Source organism: Ammospiza caudacuta, chromosome 2 (genome assembly GCF_027887145.1).
Source record: "Ammospiza caudacuta isolate bAmmCau1 chromosome 2, bAmmCau1.pri, whole genome shotgun sequence".
NCBI classification, from domain to species: Eukaryota; Metazoa; Chordata; class Aves; order Passeriformes; family Passerellidae; genus Ammospiza; species Ammospiza caudacuta.
In genome coordinates, this window is record NC_080594.1 from 58028148 (window position 1) to 58047597 (window position 19450).

General features: G+C 42.3%; 1 protein-coding gene across 1 annotated transcript in view; it reads left to right on the forward strand.

Annotated features, from left to right (window-relative positions):
- Positions 1-1053: 1053 nt before the first annotated feature.
- Positions 1054-19450, forward strand: part of KPNA3 (karyopherin subunit alpha 3) — a 47782-nt gene continuing 29385 nt past the window's right edge. The window contains exon 1 of the mRNA XM_058821817.1: positions 1054-1231. Within this exon, the coding sequence (XP_058677800.1) occupies positions 1154-1231 (78 nt within the window). The 5' untranslated portion in view covers positions 1054-1153. The remainder of the gene's footprint in view (positions 1232-19450) is intronic.

The window sequence follows — 19450 nt, forward strand, 5'->3', positions numbered from 1 at the left end:
CCAGAGGGGCCTCGAGGCTTCCCAAAACACCTGGATTTCCTAGGTGCTTGTTGTGCAGCACTTCCCAGGCTGGGTACAACGATGTTAGTGCAGTCATGGGGAGCAGAGTGAGGTGCAGAGAAGATCCACGACACAGCCCTGGCTGGAAGAGCTGCTTGAGGCCACTTTGTGCATGAGCCCTGCCAGTGGGGTCACCCCAGAGTGCATTTGGGGGGGGAACCCCACAGCTAACAAGTGGAATCCTGGGATGCATTAGGAAGAGCATTGCCAGCAGGCCAAGGAGGTGATCCTGCCCATCTACTCAGCCCTGCTGTGTCCAGTTCTGGACTCCTCGGCACACTGGGGACAGGGAGCTCCTGGAGCAGGTCCAGTGGAGGGCAACAAAGATAATGAAGGGACTGGAGCATCTCTCTTGTGAGGAAAGGCTGGGGGAGGATGGAGCCAGGCTCTGCTTGGTGGTGCCAAGCAATTGGAAAAGAGGCAATGGGCAAAAACTGATGCACAGGAAGCTCCACCTGAACATGAGGAAAAACTTCTTTACAGTGTGAGTGACCACACACTGGAACAGTTTGCCCAGAGAGGAGACTGTGGAGTCTCCTTTACTGGAGATATCGAGAACCATTTGGACACAATCCTGTGCCATGTGCTGTTTGAGCAGGGAGATCGGACCAGATGTCCCACTGTAGTCCGTTCCAACCGGACCTGTTCTGCGGTTCTGCCTGCCCAGCACCGTCAGGCCCTCGGTTCGCCCGGAGCGCCCGGCGTCGAGCCGGCCCCGCGCGGCCGGACCGCCGCTCCACGTGCGGAGCCGCCGCCCGCCCGCACTACACTCCCCAGAATGCCCCGCGAGACGGGGGCGGGACCGGGGTGGTGAGGGAGCGGGACCAGAGCCGCGAGGCCGCGCCGCGATTGGGCGGCGTTCGCCCGCCCTCCGCGTCACGTGCGCTCGCGCCGCCCGCTCCCCGCCCCCCCCACCCCTCTCCCAGTCACTCAGCAACGGCGCGCGCGCGCGGCAGCGGCCCCCCCTTCCCCCTCCCCGCCCGTTTCCCCCCCGCGCGCTCGTCACGGAGCGCGTCCCGCTTCCCTCCGCCCCTCGCGCGAGCCGCCGCCGGGAGCCGCCGGAGCCGCCTCGCAGGAGCCGCCGGGAGCCGCCATGGCCGAGAACGCCGCCGCCACCGGCCTGGAGAGCCACCGCATCAAGAGCTTCAAGAACAAGGGCCGCGACGCGGAGGTGCGTGTGGGGCCGGCGGGGCCCCGGCCGGGCCCGGCCTCCGTCGGCGGCCGCCAGAGGAGGGGCCGGGCCGGGCCGGGCTGGGCCGCGCTCGCGGCGGGAGGAGGCGGCGGGGGAACGCCTGAGGGGGGTTTTTTCTTCGCCGTCATACGGGCGGGCGCGGCCGGCGGGGGGCGGAGGCGGCGGCGGGGAAGGGTTGGCGCGGCCGGGCCGCCCGCGGGCCCCTCCGCCCGGCTCGCCGGGGCCCGGGCAGGGCCGGCGGGATGCGGCACCTTCTCCTCCCGCGGCGCTCCCCGCTCCCGGCCCGGCGGCCTCCCCGTCTCGCCGCCTTCCCCGTGCCCGGGGCTCGGATGGGGCCTCGGACAATGGTGCCGGCCGCCTTTGTGCCGCCCCCCGAGGCGGTGGCGGCCCTTCCGCCGGGGCTCGGGGCTGCCCTGCCCTCGGCCCGCCGTGCCGCTGCCGCTCTCGGGGGCCTGTGCTGGTGCCGGGGACCGCTCCCACGCTCCGGTGAGCCTGGTTACGGTGTGCTGTGCTGGCCCGTTTTGTTCCTTGTGCTACCGTGTATCAACCCCTCTTTTCAATTTTTATATTTTATTTTCAAATGCTGGTAGGCACATCAGTAATGGCTTGCTGGGCGTCTGCGTCTAAATGGGGAAGGAGTGCGGTGCTCGGTAAGGCTGATGGGGTAATAGTTTTCTCCCCCGAATTTGAGAGGTTCAGGGTTATTGGGAGCTTATTCCCTAGAGATGTTCCAGAGGTCTTCGAATCAGCGTGTCATTTTCGGACACATCTTCAGCTCTACTCGCAATTGAAAGAGGAAATCCCAAATCTCATGTTTAAGTTTCTGTAATAGGAAAGGAAGGGGGAGGGAGCTCTGAAATCAGGCTAGGATTGAAATCGGCTTAGGATTCGCTAGAGTGAAAACCTAAATATGTGTCAGATTACTTTGACTTCACCTGAGGGTGTTTTCCATGCTTCTGTCGATTTTATCACTTAACTTTTGTAATCGGTAGACTGGAATTTTAGTCCTCTGAAAGCACATTTTGTATTTTAGGAGAATTCACACTTCTACTGCTATTGTTTGCATGGAGACAATTTTATGCAGGTCAGGCTTAGCAGCAGCAGTGTCTTTAAGATGACATTCACAGTGTAAAGTAATCTTTATTTTTTATTTAAGTCTGCAACAGTGAATCTTTCTTACAGAAAACCTTGCTTGTAAAGAGTATGATAAATTCAACACTTATGGCTAACATTAGTAAATGTTAGAAAGTAACTAAAAATTGCCCATCCTTCTGTTTAGCAGTTGCTTCTCAGGGTGAGGAGGGGGCGTGGTGCATTTCTTTTTCCCCTTCTCATCCAGTGAGGCTCTCCCTGCTGCTCCTCATTCATTTTGTCCTTGTCTCATCTCTCCGTATTGGTTACCGGCTTTGTTGCTGCTTTCTCAGTCACTGGCCTGAATCCATCAGAGCTCTAAACAGGGAAAGGTTAGGTATGTTCGTGCCTGGTGTGAACTGATCTGTCATCCACGCTTGCTTATATTATAGCATGCCCAAGACTGGGGGAATTGAATGTCTGCCTCCATGGGGAGGAAGGAGGGGATGGACTGCCTTCTGCCAGACCAGCTAAGGTGGCTTAGCTCTCATTTCCCCCTGAAGGGGAAGCAATTATTTTGGAGTAGTGTATTTGCTCTTTTGGAGAAGCATATCCCTAGGGTTGGCTTCCAGTGTGCTGAGTGATTCCCTTTCTGTGGCCGAGCCTAGGAGTGGTGCAGAGCTCCAGTAACGCAGTTAAAGCTGTCGTATCTGCTTTTGAAAAGGGTTCAAATCTAGGTAACATATTTCTTTTGCACTAACAAATAGATAAAATGCAGAGGTATTTTAAAGTCACATACCCATGGAGAGATGCTAAAATGAAATATAGGTTCATTTAAAGGACTTTTAAAGATTGGAAATGTTTCAGTGTCTTTCCAAACAGCTTAATTTGTATTAAATATCTTAGATTTTCTACTAAACCTCCTTTTTGACTCTTTTCTGATCCGGGTATTTAAAAGTTCATGTTAGAAATACCCTTCTGGAGTAAACTTTATCTAACTTAAGCCTCTAAAAGTAAAACAATGTTGATTAAGTTTAGAGTGGAGAATGAATGAGCACAGCAGAGCTACATAATTGCCATTAGTTACTGTGCCTCTCTTGAGGAGCTGGTACACAGACTGACCTGCTGATTGCACAGATTGTCTCTGCGTAGTGAAAGTTATTGGCTCTTCACAAAGTGTTTGTTTTCTAAATCAAATATACCTAATTCCCAACTGTCAGCCATTAAATACACTTGGTTTGCTCCCTGTACTGCAGTAAAGGGTTTGACATACAGAATCTGCCTCCAATTTTCTGTGCTCAGCTTTTGAAATCAGGAGGCATCAGTGCTTTCATTGGCATTGATTGACACTGCCTCATTTTGTCAAACTCCACCAAAGAGAAATGAAGTATTTAGAATGATGGCATAATAAATCATGGTCTGATCTCTAGATTATATCCTCTGGATAACTTAAAATATTCAAAGCTGTACAGTCTCAGCATCAGTTTGAAAACAGTGGCACTTGAGTCACCTTCTGCCTGGAAGCAGTCATTGCCTTTGAACACAGCAGGCTTGAACACATTCTTTAATAATCTTCCTTTGACTGCTATTAAATACTTGAGAGTTACTATTGATCCCCTCTGGGTACAGACTCTTCTGGCAGACCAAAATACTTACTCCTTTAATTTGTACTTAACTCATATTTTATTACTGGGTTTGCTGGGACATATAATTGTCTTTGCTTTTTCTTAATGCAACTTTAAGGGAAACAAAAGATAAATAAGTACTTTTGGATTTCGCTCTGCACCCCATGCAGCTTCTCATTGTGAATTTCTAAGAGCAGAGGAACAGATGTGTTGAGCAGAAATCAAAGTTCTGAATCTTTGACCTGTACAGGTTCATTCTCCTTCTTCTAGTTTCAAGTTTGGGTGGAAGTTCCATACCTCTTTGTTGTCTTCCTCATTTAGGGAGGTAAAGTTGTTGATACTGAACTGGAATTTTGATTTTGAGGTATTAATATTAAAAAAAATATTTAGTCCTCAGAAAGGATAATAGCAGTATCAAATGCCACAATTTAAGTGTTCTTCACTTAATAGGAGTTTTTGTTCTTTCTTTAATTAGTGAGATTTTTCTATTTTTATAGGTACTGGCCTGTGATTAGCAGCAGACAAAGTTAACCTCAGCATGCAGAGCTGATCAGTAAGGAGCCAAGACTCTCATGGCTACAGCTGCCAGTTCTCTCCTCACTGAATTCTGTGTTCTCCTGAGATGTGAAAGAGGTTTTTGAATTGTTACACATAAAATGAGAAGACTTTCCTATGTTGATTATGGACATGAGTCTTAAGTCTCCGTGATGTTTTTTTTCCCTAAATATCCAGCACTAATTATTCCAGTACAGTTGAGGCTTCACAGGACAAAATTAAACAGTTGCAATCACTTAATTTGTGACACTCATTGTAACTGTGTTTATTTGTTTGTATTGATATCTAAGCTAGCCTAGCTTTTAGAAAACCTAATTTGAACCTTCTGATTTTTGCGGTTCTTCAGCTTCATTCTTTGCTTAGTAACATCCTTCCTAACATTATTTACTCCTTCAATGTTTTGGATTAGAACTGTTGCTTATTCTTTATTACAGCAGCAGGCACCCATTTGTTGACTCACAGTTCTGATGTTTAAGGTGGTGGATCAAACAATCAGCCCATTTCTTTCTGTCAGGATTAGTCAGCATCCCTGACTAAAACTGAGAAACAGTCTTGGTGAGCAGAGGTGTTATAATTTGTAGGGCTGTCTGCATGATTTGCTGGTGTTTTTTGTGTGTGATATAATGAGATTGTGTGGTCATGAAATAAGCAAAGTGCATACTAAATTGAAAACTCTAAATGCTCTCATTTAAAAGAAAGCCAAGGAGTGAAAGAAACCCAAAACCTAGAAGGGAGTTGTTGTCTTATAAACTGAATAACTTTATGTAAAAACACTTCAATGACTGGGATTAAAATTTCCTTTTTGTGTACTCGTCATACCCCTAGTCGTAAGTCAAAAGAAGGCAAGTCCTAGATCTTCTGTTGGTTAGGCTGTAGGGTTATCCTTCTGAGATTTGCTGAGGGCCATTTACCAGAAGGAAATGTAGCCACTGTGTCATCTTTCACCTGCTCCTGCTCTATTTGATTTTTAGTTTCTGAAGTGCTGGTCACTGATGTATTTTTCCCAGTTACAGGCAGTTGTGTGATCTTTAAGTCTGGATCACCTTTGGGATCAGGAACTTTGAAGGATACATTTTTATTCTGTGCCTTCAGCATTTTCACTCCAAATGAGGCAGAGGAAGCAAGTGGCCTTAGCCCAGATCTCCATCATCAGCTCTGGCAGATTCAATGTATTTACTGTTCCTGCATTGCTAACAGTGAGGATCTAGTTTTTGAGGATGCTTGAATTCAGCCCCATTTTTCTATCATGCTGCCATCAATTTTTTGTGAGCACAGGAATGTTGTTCTGGGGAGGCCAGATCAGTGCAGTCTCTGGGCATCAGGGAAAGGTACAGCCTGGCTTAAAGCCCTGCTCCTGTCAGGTGTCAAAGGCTTTTTGCAGTGGAGGCTCCGTACCTGCACAGTGCTAGGAATAGTGCACATGCTGCTGCCAGCTCATTTCTGAGCGCTGTTCTGTGCACTAAGGAGAGTTTTCGCTGGCTCCCTGTATTCCCCTCCAAGGCTTAATGAAACAAGCAAGTGTTGTAGCAGTTGTAGAAGTCCTGTTACTCCCAGCTACTTTGTACCAATGCAGTTTCTCTCAAAATTTCACAGTACGGATTGGTCAGCTCTCTGCATTTCATTTGGACACAGGAAAGGACACCAGAAGGGAGTAGGGATTTAACAGCTGGCTTAGGTGGGTTTAAGGTACTGTGGACCTGCTGTAAGGTTCACTGGCTTGTTGAGTCTCAGTAGGTAAAGTGAAAACAGGTGTCAGGTAACTTCCTGTTGGGAAAGGTAACTTCCTGTTGGGAACTAGATGTAATACATGATCCAGTACTCTCATGCAGAGTTTTTTAGCTCCAGCTGCTTCTTTATTACCCTTTAAACCCAATATATATACTCTTGGGAGAGCAAAAGTGTACATGTTTGTACCTTGGAAAGAATTACATGGGTAGGAAGTAAGGTACGGATGTGGGAAGCCTCTTTGGTTGCTATTGCTGCAGAACTTTCCAAGCTTTAGTCTGCAAGTAAATAGTTCAACACTGTGAAATGTTCGTGACTCTTGGCAGAAAGCAACCACCTGATAAGTCCATTTAGATGTACTGTGTAGTGTTTTCTATGAGGTTCAAAATCAGTTGAATCCATGGCATTTTAAAAGATTTAAATACACACATACATTAGGAAATTGTTGTTTATTTCCAAAATACCTGTGGAGAATGCAATTTGGAGATGGTGTCTTGTGATGAACATAATCTTCATAAGCTGATTGGGATCTGTGCTTGCTGTATTGAGGCCCAATTATTGCTGTTTGCTGTTGTGATACACCAAGCCTCTGGTAATCTTCCGGTAATTACAGAATTTGTTTTTCTTCATTCTTGTGTATTTCTAACACTATAGCAGTGCCACTGGTATCTCTAGAGCTTCTTTTATGAAAGGATTGATTTTTAATTTGTAGAATATTAGTCTGGTCACAGCTGGTAGCAGAGTAACAGTCAGACTAGTTTTAAAGGGCTCTTTAACTATTTTTTACATAAGTTCTTTGAGGCCTTTGTAATTGTACTGTTCCAGCACATATCTAATCAGGATGTTTTGTCCTTTAAAACAGCGTTATGTGAAAAGACAGCAATTAGGAAGATACAGCAGCTGCAAGTAACTGATCAGATTTGTATTTGTTGTGGGATTAGAAGTGGAATGAGGCATCTAATTTATAACAGGCTAGAGGAGGCAATGAACTATTAGATAACGGGTTAGTCATCAAGTAGTAAAGACAAATTATCAACTGACCTGATTTGAAAAAGAAATCCAAAACCTGTATATTTTCCAGTAATAGAGTCTGTCAGTTGTTTCCAAAATACCTGCTGTAGGAAACTCTGCTACTGAATTGATGTTCCTGCTTACTAACATAGTAGCAGAAACTGGGCTTTGTATTCCATTTCACAGAATTTCATGTAGGTAGTCAAAAGCACTGGTATCTTCCAAAAAGTTATTCCTGCATCAGAACTGTCTGTGCCTTGGAGTGAATGAGTTGCAAAGCTCTTCATGTTTCTTTAATTTTCTGCTCCCTTAGCTTCCTGAGCCAGCCCTTCACATCTGGAGACCAGTGGTGGCTCAAAGAGGTCAGTGTGAAGGGGAGAAGGTATATCTTGTCTAGTGGTATTTAACTGTTGGATTGTTATCCCTTCACAATCTGGTTAACACCATTAAATCTGCTGGGGAGGCTCCTTGGCTCACCTGACACTTGTCTCCCTTCTCAGGCTAAGCAAATGTTGCAGTCAGCTTTGAACTTGATTTTGTGTGTATTTAAAAGTACAGCAAGTACAAAATAGGAATATATAATGTACTAGTTTCTGCAGAACAGGAGACAAATTTGTATCTTCTTCATTCAAACACCTGTTACTGAATTACTCATTTCCCTCGTACTCTGTCATGTCTCATCAGCTGAGGACCTCTTCTTGAGCATTTTTAACCTTTGTTATTGTCAGATTCAGTAACAGGTGGACTTTGGAGGTGGTGATAGAGTAAGTGATCCTCAAAATCCGCTTGGGAAAACAGCTTCCTTTCAAGTCTTGTAAGCCTTGATGGAGAAGTGTTTTATTGAGTGTTCCAGCCCCAGTGCAGACTTGCTGGTGTGGAACACAGAGCTCATCTGTGTGAGGAGACGGTGGTCAGTCACCTAGGGTGCTAATGTGGTGTGTGCCCAGGCTTTCAGAGGTGCAGTAGGGGATTCCTGACCAGGTACCATGTCAGATTTCAGCTTTGCAGCTCCTGGAGTGCCAGTCCTTGCCTTTTCTTAGTCAGCTACAGTGTAAGTCAGAAGGTTGATGAAATTCTGCAGAGAGTTGTTGTGTCCTGCTTAGGTAACTGAAGTCACCACTCACCAGCAGATACTCTTTGCATGCAGATTTTTAGCATCAGGGCCTCTCACTTCTCATGCACATGTAATGTTAGGTGCAAAGTCAGTGGTAGTGATTTCTCTGCAATAAAAATCTGACTTTCAGCCAGATACAGGAGGCTTTCCACATCAGGAGAGGGTCCTGAAATGAGAGCCCTGCTGCAATTCATCAGGATCCTGTTTGCCAGGTGAGCAAGAAGAATCTGTGGTGTTCATAGCACTGATCAAACAGCACTGAGGAGCAACCTTCCAGACAAGAAGAGGCATTAAAGGAGCACTGACATGTGCAATCAGTGTGATAGCATCTTTTCTTTAAGTGGAAGGATGTGTAAACTGGAATTTTAAGAAACTGAAGGAGTCCTCAAGGAGAGCAGTATGATACCCAAAATGTTCAAGTAATGTAAGCACACGGATTCTCTTTCTGTTACATTAAAAACTGAGGTAGAAGCATCTAAAATTTAGGATACTGAAATGATTAAATCAAAAGGGCAGCTGACAAGGTTCATAAGACTGTGAGATGTTGCTAGAGTGCATTTTCTGGTTCCTAATGCTCCATCTTCTTCCTGCGTTGTCAGTTGGGTTTGTTGTTTTCTCTTGCATTTGAGCAGAATGATCTCTTCATAGATTTAATTAGGCAGCTAGCACATGTTTAATCTTTTTTTTTTTTGCCTTTTGATTATATCTTTCAAAAAAACAGCAAAGAAAATCTGATTTCATTTGGGCCATGTAATAGTATACCAAAAAAGTCTGCTGTGGTTGAATATAGCCTAGCTCTCTAGGGACTTGATTTATTGTTTTTTTTTCATGGCACCCTGTGAATGTATGCAAATTGTAATTATTTTCTCATTTTATAGATGGAATAACAAAATTTTTTTCCCCAGTTCACAGGGAAGTGTTTGTAAATCTATAATGGATTCATAGAATGATCATCCCAGGTACTTTGGTATTACAGTTGAAGACTGTTTACGTATTTGAAAAGGGAGTGTCTTTATTCAAACACAGATTGCACAAGAAGGTATCTGGCTGTATTTAGCCTTGTATGTTTTCTTTATTTTTCTTCTTGCTAAGGGAAACTAGTATAAATATTTGGCACGCTTAAGAATCTCTGGTCTTCTGGTGTTTGCCCCAGAAATCTGTGAAGCCTTTCTGACCAAACACTTAATTTCGTAATGAATTTCTTAAAAGTGGTTATCTACAATTTCTACAATCTACAATATAAGTTTTTACATTTGAAAGTATTTAAATCTTTATGTTGATCTGAAGATCATAATTTTAGTCAGTTGTTTGCACCTAGTTACCATGAAAGATCCTAATTTGGCTTTGCTGCTTTGATGTCCTGTACACCAGTGAATATGGTATTTTGTCTATGAAATATGACATTAGGTGGTAGGTTTGATTTCTGGTAACATCTGTTAGTAAAAAAATGAAAGTGTACCTGAGTTGGTTTTCTAGACTCTTCTTCAGACTCTTCTGGGCTGTGGAATGGGAAAGGGCTTCCTTGTCTTTTGTGGATGCAGTCAGGTTTTTCTGCCTGACTAGACAGGTCTGCTGCTTTCCCTGCTCGAAAGGGATGGGAGGGATGCTTGCTTAGAAACTTTAGGAGAGGATAGAAGAGGTGTCATGTCTTAGGCAAGACCAAGGAGTGGTGGAGGTATTTAATTTGTTCTCCCTCAAGGCGGGGTTAAGCTTCTCTTTCCAGGAAACTCTAAAGCTTTTTCTATCCTGCTCATGCAATTTAGTGAAATAACTAATTGCCTTTTTAGAAGCTTGTGTACTGGCAAAAGCAGATTCCTGTAACATAAAAGTACTGAATCTCAAATCCTTGGATTTGCTTGTACCTATTTAATGTGTCAAGAAGCCTTTATCTTTTAACTTTCAAAAGAAGTATGAATAGGAATCACTTATAATTAGACTATCTTGGTTTCCACTCTTCTTGGTGTTTATTTGGTGTATAGAGTATTCAGATAAGGCAGAGCTGGCATCTTTGTGAAATTCAGTATGCCCTTCTCTGTCCAAAAGAGATGAGAGGAGAAGAAAAACTCGATGCAGGTGTCCATCAGTTTCTTTTGGCTGCAGCATAAATGACCAAACACTGCAGTTAAGTTTTTCAAGGTAGACCTTGTGTCAAAATGGAGATGGCAAGTGACAGCATTGCCACTACTTTTTGTGACATTCTGTGGAGAGGTTCCTTGCTCACTTAGGACCACCAGTCAAAAGTAGTACTTGGAATTAGTTGGTCATCCTTGCTGCCTATCTGTTGGTTTGTGCAGACCAGCTGTTGCACATTGGTGACTTTATCTGGGGATGCTGTTGAATTACCTGGAAACTTGATTTTGCGTTCAGGTAGAGCCCAAATGGGTGCGTTTCGGTCTTTGGTCTGGTGTCAGTAAGTGTGATTAACAGTGTTAAGATCTACATACATCTGAATGGAAGTCCTGTAAAACTTTTGATAGGATATAATGTCCTTGATTCACACAACTGTAGTAACTGGAAATGGACTAGATTTTGTATTCCTTCCTTGAGTTGTGATGTTGAATAGAGAATTCCAGCTCTTTTATTCTATATCAAACCAGGAGATAACATGTTCACCGTATTCCAGTATTGGTGCAATTTGTGTTGAATGCAGCCAACTTGCTTCTAGTCCAGTCTCCTGAGGGTTGTTTGATAGTTTGTACTTGTAAAGTGGATGATTGGTATATGGGAATGAAAACAGGAATGCTCATTTCTCGCTTCTTTGCTGGTAGTAGCTCAGTATGAAGGTTGAACAGTTGCAGAGAGGATATCAGGACCTTGAAAAATATCCTTACAAAAGAGCTGGTAATAAATAAACACAGCAATTGCTTTTCTGCTAAGATCTTTTGGAGCAGTAGAAGCAGACAATGTGGATGGGCAGCTCTGTCTGCTTCCACAGGGCTTTCAGGTGGGTCAGCATCATGAGCAATAATAATTGGAGGTTTGTGGCTTTCAATATTGGCATGAGAATCTGCCTTCAGTGAGGCATTACCCTCCACTAAGTAAAAGAGTTATAGTAGATCTCTCATTCATCCAGTTTGCTGAGGCTAGCCATGTTCAGATACCTGAATTATCTTGCCACAGACTAGTTTACAGAAGGCAGCTGGGCTTAATTTCAGGGGCCCCAAATTGGGGATTTTAAAAAAAAATGTGTCATCTCCAGCTGCAAAAGAACTAGTTTGCTTTTAGTGGCCTTTATTAACCCTGAGGAATATAGGTCCCAGACAAATCATGGCATAAGATAAGTAAGATAAGACAAGTGGCATAAACACTGCACTCTGCTCTTTATGTACCTAGTACTGTGTTAAATGCTACAAGCCAAAAGGAAGATTTAAAATATTATGGTCCTGCAGCACACAGGGAATCTCAATTAAGTTTTAATACCTTCTGCAAAATAATAGAATGTTTACCTAAAAGAAGAGCAAATACCTTTTAGATCAAATAGTAATCAAACGAAATAAAACTGTCTTGGAGTATCAGATCAAGGTACAGACACATTTTAAGTTTGTTTGGCTGCTTTGTACTGTGGAATCCATGCCCCCTGCCTGCATTTTTAACTGGGTCAGCATAATTTATGTGGAGTTATGATAACAAAGCCAGAAGTGAAGTTGTTCTAACTCTGTAGTCTATACAACTGGGAAAAATTCCCTTTTTTTTTTTTTTTTTTTTTCTTAGAAGGACAATTTGGAACTTTATATAGGAGCACTTGGTAATTAACTAAGTTTCAAAATTAGGCTTGGGGAGGAAGTCTGCCTGGAACATACACTGGTTAGGGGAGAAAAGATGGGTAATAGTCCATGATGCTGGTGAGTAAGGGAATAAACCTAGCTAGAAGGGTTAATTTGGACTAAACATTTGGTTTACTTGGCGTGAAGGTCAAATCTTTTTGTGTGTCCAAAAGAACAAGATGGGATTGGTGTACAGAGCATCATTGTTTTTAATTCCTCCAATTGTGATTAAGTAGTTGCATTCAGATTGTCATGATGCTATCCCAGAATTCTTCTCTCCTGTATTGTGAGATACTTGCAATTCTTGCAGTAAGGGATATATATACACTTTGAAGGTGTGAACAGGTAGAACAGCAGTGTCACCTCCTGTCAGTGTTCTTAGTCTTTGTTTTTATCTGAAGCCAGCTGTTCTCAGAACAAGTAGAATATCATCAGTTTAAGCCTCAACTTTGCATGTACAAATTTACAAATTATATGTCTGTGCAAATTGAGAATATTTAGCGTCCGATGTTAACCAAAGATAGGCAGCTGTCAGTCTTAATCATCTCATCCATTGTATGCGAACAAGCATTTTGATGGGCTTTTTTCCTGCCCCAAATCAGCCTGGCTCCTGAGGCTTGTGCATTTTCACGTGCATTGCAGTATTTTGTACTTTTGAAGAGGTGTCAGGGAAGGAATAGGGAAAAAAGGCCAATAAAGCAATTTCTGGGGAAGATGGGTGTTTACTTCATCTATACAAACATCACCTTTTATTGTTTTGCACACACACCTATGTTGTGAAATATAAAAATTGTACTCAAGGATATGCTCACATGCAAGAGGGAAGGCATTAGTTACATCCAGTCCAGCTGTTGGAACTGGGCCAGATTTGTCTTTCAGTTAGGGAGGTGGAAGTAGTCTAGAACTGACTTGCAAATGCTAAGCTGGTTGGGCTCACTGTATGTTTTATCAAGCTGCTTTACTAACCCAGCTATGTGTTCAGGGTAGCTCTTTCCTCTAAGCATGTGACTTCTGATTTTCTGAGACCTGTTTCTGTAATGTTGAGAGACAAAAGCAGAAATAAAGAATTTAATGATGTTTGTAGATTGAGAGAAATTGGAATTGGTCAGTGAATTTGTTGTCTCAATTTAATAGCTGAATTTTCAAAAGAATTAAATGCACATCTTAATAAAGTTCCCGGAAACATAACTTGTGTATCCAGAGGATAGCCAAAGCTGACATTGAGGTGTGGTGTTCATCTTGATGCCTTGCGAGGCTACCCAAAACAGAGGCTAGACAGTGTTAAAGGAATAAAGTAGGAATTTATTAAAAGGTCCTCAAAGGATCAACCTTGGGCAGTGCTAGAGCCTGGCTGTGGCTCCACCCAAGGTGGACACTGTGCCACAAATTTTCACACTTTTACAAGTTTTGGTCCATTTATATATTGGGGTTAACTGTCCAGTTACAGCTTCAGGTTATGCAGTCCCATCCTCCCAGACTGCTCTCCTCAGTTCTCTGTTGTTTACACTTTTTGGGCCTGAAGCTACAACGGTGTCCTTGCTTCTCAGGCTGGATAAAGGATTGTTTTGTCTAACTAAACTGTGAAGAGAACTTGCTAACACTTTAACACTTTATATGAAGTTCAGAGTTATGTCCTACTGCAGTACAGAACATGAAAAATATGAAAGCTAAAACTTAAGGCATGAGTCTTGTCAAGGGGGTGCTGGCTTTCCCACTGCCATGGGCTAGCTGGAGGCTGGCCCGCAGGAGAGTGGGGGTAGGCAGCTAGCTGGCAGTATTGACGTGCTGCCTGGGTAAAAACATCTGCTTCCTCCCTCTTAATTTCTGATGGCTTGTGGACTTGCTTGCTGAAGTTGTAATGGAAGTGGTCTAAATGTGTTGATTTAAAGTTGACACTGTTGAGGTATCCCACTTAATTCCCACTTAATGAGGTGGATGCTCAGGATGAGCACCAACTGAGCTCCCTATGTTGTTGTTACAATGGTAGATAGATTTTTAGTTGTAGATGCTGGTTATGCTTTAATCTTCCTTCTGACACAATTGGTATAGCTAAAAGTAGTTAAAATTATTAGAATTCATACCACTTACTGTTGTAGCATTTGATTGTCTTTTTCTGTGCAGCAAATCTACATTATTAAGCACTCTGTACATGAAACTTAATTTTTAATTTTGTTTAAGGGTTCTATATCCCAGTGTACAGCTAGTCAGGAGGTCAGGTCGTTACATTTCATTTTGTATCACCCACTTATTTAAATAGTTTTGGTTTGCTGATTTCTGCTGTAACTGGGGATGAAGTAATCTTACCAAGTGTCCAGAATTCTCTGACTCCAGAAGTGATATACTTAAGGGACTTCAAAATGTTTATAGTCATTTAAGATTGATTTTTAGATATGGAGTAGAAACTTAAAATTAACTGAAACCCTAAGACTCATTTTCATGTTTAATTGTGCATGAGATTTAGCTGCTTAAAGTAGTAACATTGTTTTAAAACATTGTGTCATAAATGGATGACTACTCTGTCTGCTTTGTCTGAGGTGTGATTTTTATCCTTTTGGATTAGCTTGATTTTTTTTTTCCCCTGCAACCTTGTATAACTATAGTAAGGTTTGGGTTGTTGTCCCATTGCCTCCCCTGCTCCAGTACACCACTTTATGTATTTGCTACAGAGGAGTTGGAAAAATGTTATCTTGTTCTCATGTACAAGTACAGGTGATTGGTTTTGGGGTTCCTTGAAATTTATTTTCTTTTTTAGTCTACAGAAGCTCTATGGGTTGCCTTTTCAAGTAGTTTAATGTATTTTTATTATAACTGCATAACTATTATGCAGTTAAATAGTTTTTATGTTAAACAAAGGCTCGAAAAGCTTGTTGGACTTACCTCCATAGAATCTCAGCATTATTCAACACTTGAAAGTAGTCCTTTTTTTCCAGAAAGGTCTGCGTGGCTCGTGGTAAGGCACCAAGTGTCAGTGTGACAGGAGTGGTATTGGCTCTTTAACATGTGATGAGCACGTACATCCTGCGCTCTCTCATATGCGGTTTCACAAATGGTAATTGTGCAGTGTGTATGGTTTGGTAAAAGGCTTCCAAATATTTGAAAAATAATTCTTTGCATTGCTGGTGGTACAGCTTATGCTGATAAATCAGAATTTCAGAGGCCATTGATTTTTGATACCAAGAGTTCGATGCAGTTTTGTGTTCTGTCATAAAACAAGTATCAACTGAAAAATAAGGAAGACATTTCTCTTCGCCTCAGGTGGCTGAAACTGAACTTTTGAGTTTCTTGTCATCTTGTTGAGAGAGATGCCACCCTTGTTGAGAGATCTGAAACATTGATCTGATGAGTACAGCTGTATTCTGTGTTCCTTTTGCCCGTTGAGTGTGTCAGAGGCAGTTTTACAAGGACCATGGCATTCTTTTCCTCTTTTTTTTCCCTTTAAGGTCTAGTGTCTCTTAAATCTCTTGTCTTTTGTCAGCTTAGCGTTTCTGTGTTTTATATCACAGTGAAACAAAGTTCCCTTGCAGCCCTTAACACAGCAACCCTAATGTGTGCAGTGATTTTCTTCTTTGGCATATGAAATTAATTTCAGATTTGAGGGAACTAGGAATTATTTTTCCTTCAGGTGGAAGGTGGTAAGGAGTGATTCTTCATAGGTAACTGTCTGACTTTGTAAGAACATTCAGAGTAGAAGTGAAACACTGATTTATCCAACAACATCTAGCAGATCTTTTGGGGTTTTAATGCTTTATTTTATAAAATAACAAAATGCTGAGGAATTTGAAATTAGAAATACTGCTCGACATCTACTTTGACTTGAAACGAGACTTAGAGTACTTGGTGCATTACTGTGATCATGTCAGCCTGTCAAACATACTGGTAAATAATTGTTCCTTACATATGGTGAACTGGGGAGAAGAAATTTCTTGTTACAAAAGCCTTATGAACTGAAGTCTGCCTTGAGTCATGTATAACAATTGGGATGTGATGTTGTAGCACAGCTTGATAAGTGCTGTGTTCTTGTTTCTTACTGCTGACTGGCAGTTACTCGTTTTTACTGTTTGCACGCAGTGCATGGTGCATTAATGCCTTGTGTTTAGGGTGTCCTCATGGTTCAGATGCTGCAGCTGTCATCATTTTGTGATTTGTAGGATTTTGCCTGTGCCATATTTTCCCTGTCTGAGATTTGGAGACTTGTTTTTTTATCCAGTGAAACAGTTCAGCCTTAGCTTGGGGGTTAGTGTTGAGATGTGCTGTTTCAGTGTTCCATGAAGTTACTTGTTTGAGCACATTATGTTGAGATGTGATCACAGTCAGAAGCTGTGGATGTCAAACCCTGGTTTAGATCCATTGGTAACCTCTTGCTAGGCTTCAACTGGTGTGGTATCTATAAACTTCAGCAGATGTCCTCCCAGCCTGGAACCTGGGAATGAATCCTGGGTTAGGTTGCAGAATAATTTCATCTCTTCTCTTTGTCTTATCTGACATGTATTAGCTGGGGAAAATGTTTAGCCTTCCCACTAGGGTATCAATCCCTTGTAAATACCTCTCAGTCCCCTACATGCTGGGTCTTGCAGGTTGTGTAAAAGCATGTTATTCTGCTTACAGTGGTAATGATTCCTAGAAGGGAGACTAGCAGTGGTACTTAAGACTGCTTCTTTTATATGCTATTGCATTATAATATGTGTGTCTCTTCTGAGGCTGTAGGAAGGTGCTGATGACCTGCTGTATTTCTAAAATGGTTCATCTGAAACACAAGCTTTAAATACTTTCAAGAAATGGCAAATCAGGACAAAAATTTATCTGAATCATTTAGGTCTGTTTTTTGGGGAGTAAAATCTGGGCTTTGTCAATCTTCCTGTCCTATCCTGTCCCACTCTCCTCACCTCACCCTACCAGATAAGATTGGAAATTGTGCCTTTTGGTCTGAAAGTTTTAAAGTAAAACTTCCAAAAGTCCAGCAAGAGTATGCAGAATATGGTGCTATATGTGTACCTGCATTTCTTGTAGTTGGATGAAGCTGAAATATATTTTAGGTCTTTCAAGGCAAAGATGACTAGATTGTGGACATTCAGAGTCTTACCTTAGAGCAGTCTGTCACTAGTGTATCAGCACCAATGGTAAAGAGGAGAAAATCAAGCTGGGCAACAGTCTGGAGAAATCCCCAGTAAGAAGCATGAACAGAGTTAGGTAATCAAGCCAATGTGAAGTGCATTCATGTGTTTTTCATGTCTGTGATTGCCACAATTGGCAAGTACTGGAATCTATGGGATTAAACACATTGATATGCAGTGGTCATGTCATGTGTCAGGGACACAAAGTGTTGGGTTAGAAGTAGTGTCAGCAGACCTCAAGCAAGGAGCACTGATCATGATCCAGCCATGGCAACCAAGTTTAACTGCCAGAATGCACCACAGGCTCTTTGGGAACTTCAGTCCCATGTGCTTGTAGGAAGCCTCTAGCCCCAGTGTTGTATCACTGATTCTTGGTGATCTTGATGACCCTGACAAATGGACTTTTTTAAAGATGCTGTGCCATCAGGAGAGCCCTGGGAGCACTAAGACTGGGAGCCCTTAGTTTAGTGGGGGGCACTAAACTGTTAAGTACCAGTCATTGGTTCCAACTGGTATCCCAGTTATCAACCTGTACTGCCTTTAAAAGGAGGAAGGTGAAAAGTACCAGAGCTGCTTTAAAGAGAAAACACTCATAGTAGGTTTAAAATGAAATACAAAAGAACACCTAAAAGGATGAAACCCAGGTAATATGGAGATTGCCTAAAGAATATTAGAGCTCAAAAAATCTGTGGTACTGGACAACAAAAATGTCTTCAGAGGTGATAGCTTTTTTTATGAATCTTTCTAAAGAGTGGTAGCTCTCTAAATGAGGAAAAGATGGGAGATTTTTGTACATGGAATGTGAAAACTGTGTGTAATGGAGTAGTGAAATATTTTGAAGATCAATTTGATAAAAAAGAAGAAAGAGTAAAAAAATATTGAGACAGATTTGTAATAGGGTAGGATCAGACAGGATGAAGTAATGGAAGCATGAAACAAAGATAAAACCCTAATGGAAAATCTGAGTGAGTGATTTGCCCTTAGAAAGAAGTTTGGAGTCTTCCCAATTGAGACTTTATAGCTGACTCTTGAGTAACTGTCTTTAGTCAAAATATTGTTAGAGAAGGTTTTAGAGTAAATTGATGAAATGAGTAGTTATGTCTTGCCTGGGACTGCCCTGTATTTGGGTTTTTTCTAAACCAGAAATATCAAACTGCTGAACTGCTGAGCACAGCATATAGTGTTCCTTAAATCTGCCCTGCTTCCCGAAGAGTGGTAGGTGATAAATGTTATCGTTGTCTTCTAAAGAGCTTCAGATTTAGTCTCTCTCTTTCTCTGTTCAGTATAAGTGTTCTAGAGTATTCTTGCATAGATAAACGAGTAAATTGTAGGTAGGGAGCAAATCTAAAAGTAAATTATGCCTTGCATCAGTTAAATCACTGAGACTTCAAATTTGGCATGTGCAATATTGGAGTTTGGAGAGGAAAATTCTAGTGGACATTTGAGTTGAGTGATTATGGTAGGTTACACCTCAAACTCAAAATTTAAGATGAGTAGGAATGAAAGGTGAGATTTGAGGGGAAGGTGGGATGGTGTTGCTAGTGAAAAGTTCAGTAAAGAGTTTTGGTGTTTGGAACACAGAATGATCAAGAAAAGGAGACTTTACAGCATTGTTTTGTTACATTTTTTATTGAAATGCAGAGTTACAGAATCATGGAATGACGTGAGTGGAAAGGAGCCTTGGAGATCCAGTTCCAATCCTCCTGCCATGGGCAAGAATACCTTCCGCAAGACCAGCTTGTTCAAAGCCTCATCCCTCTTGGTCTTGAACAATTCCAGGGTTGGAACATTCACAACTTTTCTGGGAAGCCTGTGCCACTGCCTTACCCACCTCACAGTAAAGAATTTGTCCTAATGTCTAGTCTAAACCTGCCCTCTTTCAGTTGAAAGCCATTCCCCCTTGTCCTATCACTCCATGCTCTGGTAAAAAGTCCCTTTCCAGCTCTCTTGTATCCCCCTTTAGTACTGGGAGGCAGCTGTCATGGGGAAGAAGTGTTGAAAAACTTCAGGCTGTGTGGTGTTCTTAAATTTGACACAGTTATTAAGATTATTCAAATATAAAGTTCTAATAAAACAAGAAATTTGAATGACTGGTCTTGCTGGTTGCATATGATGACTTCTTGGGTTCTTTGTTCAGACAAAGCCCTCCCATTCCCCAGCTATCCAGTCCCTATCATACTGAGCTGTTGCAGCAGGCTCAGATGGTTACAAGTATCAAATGG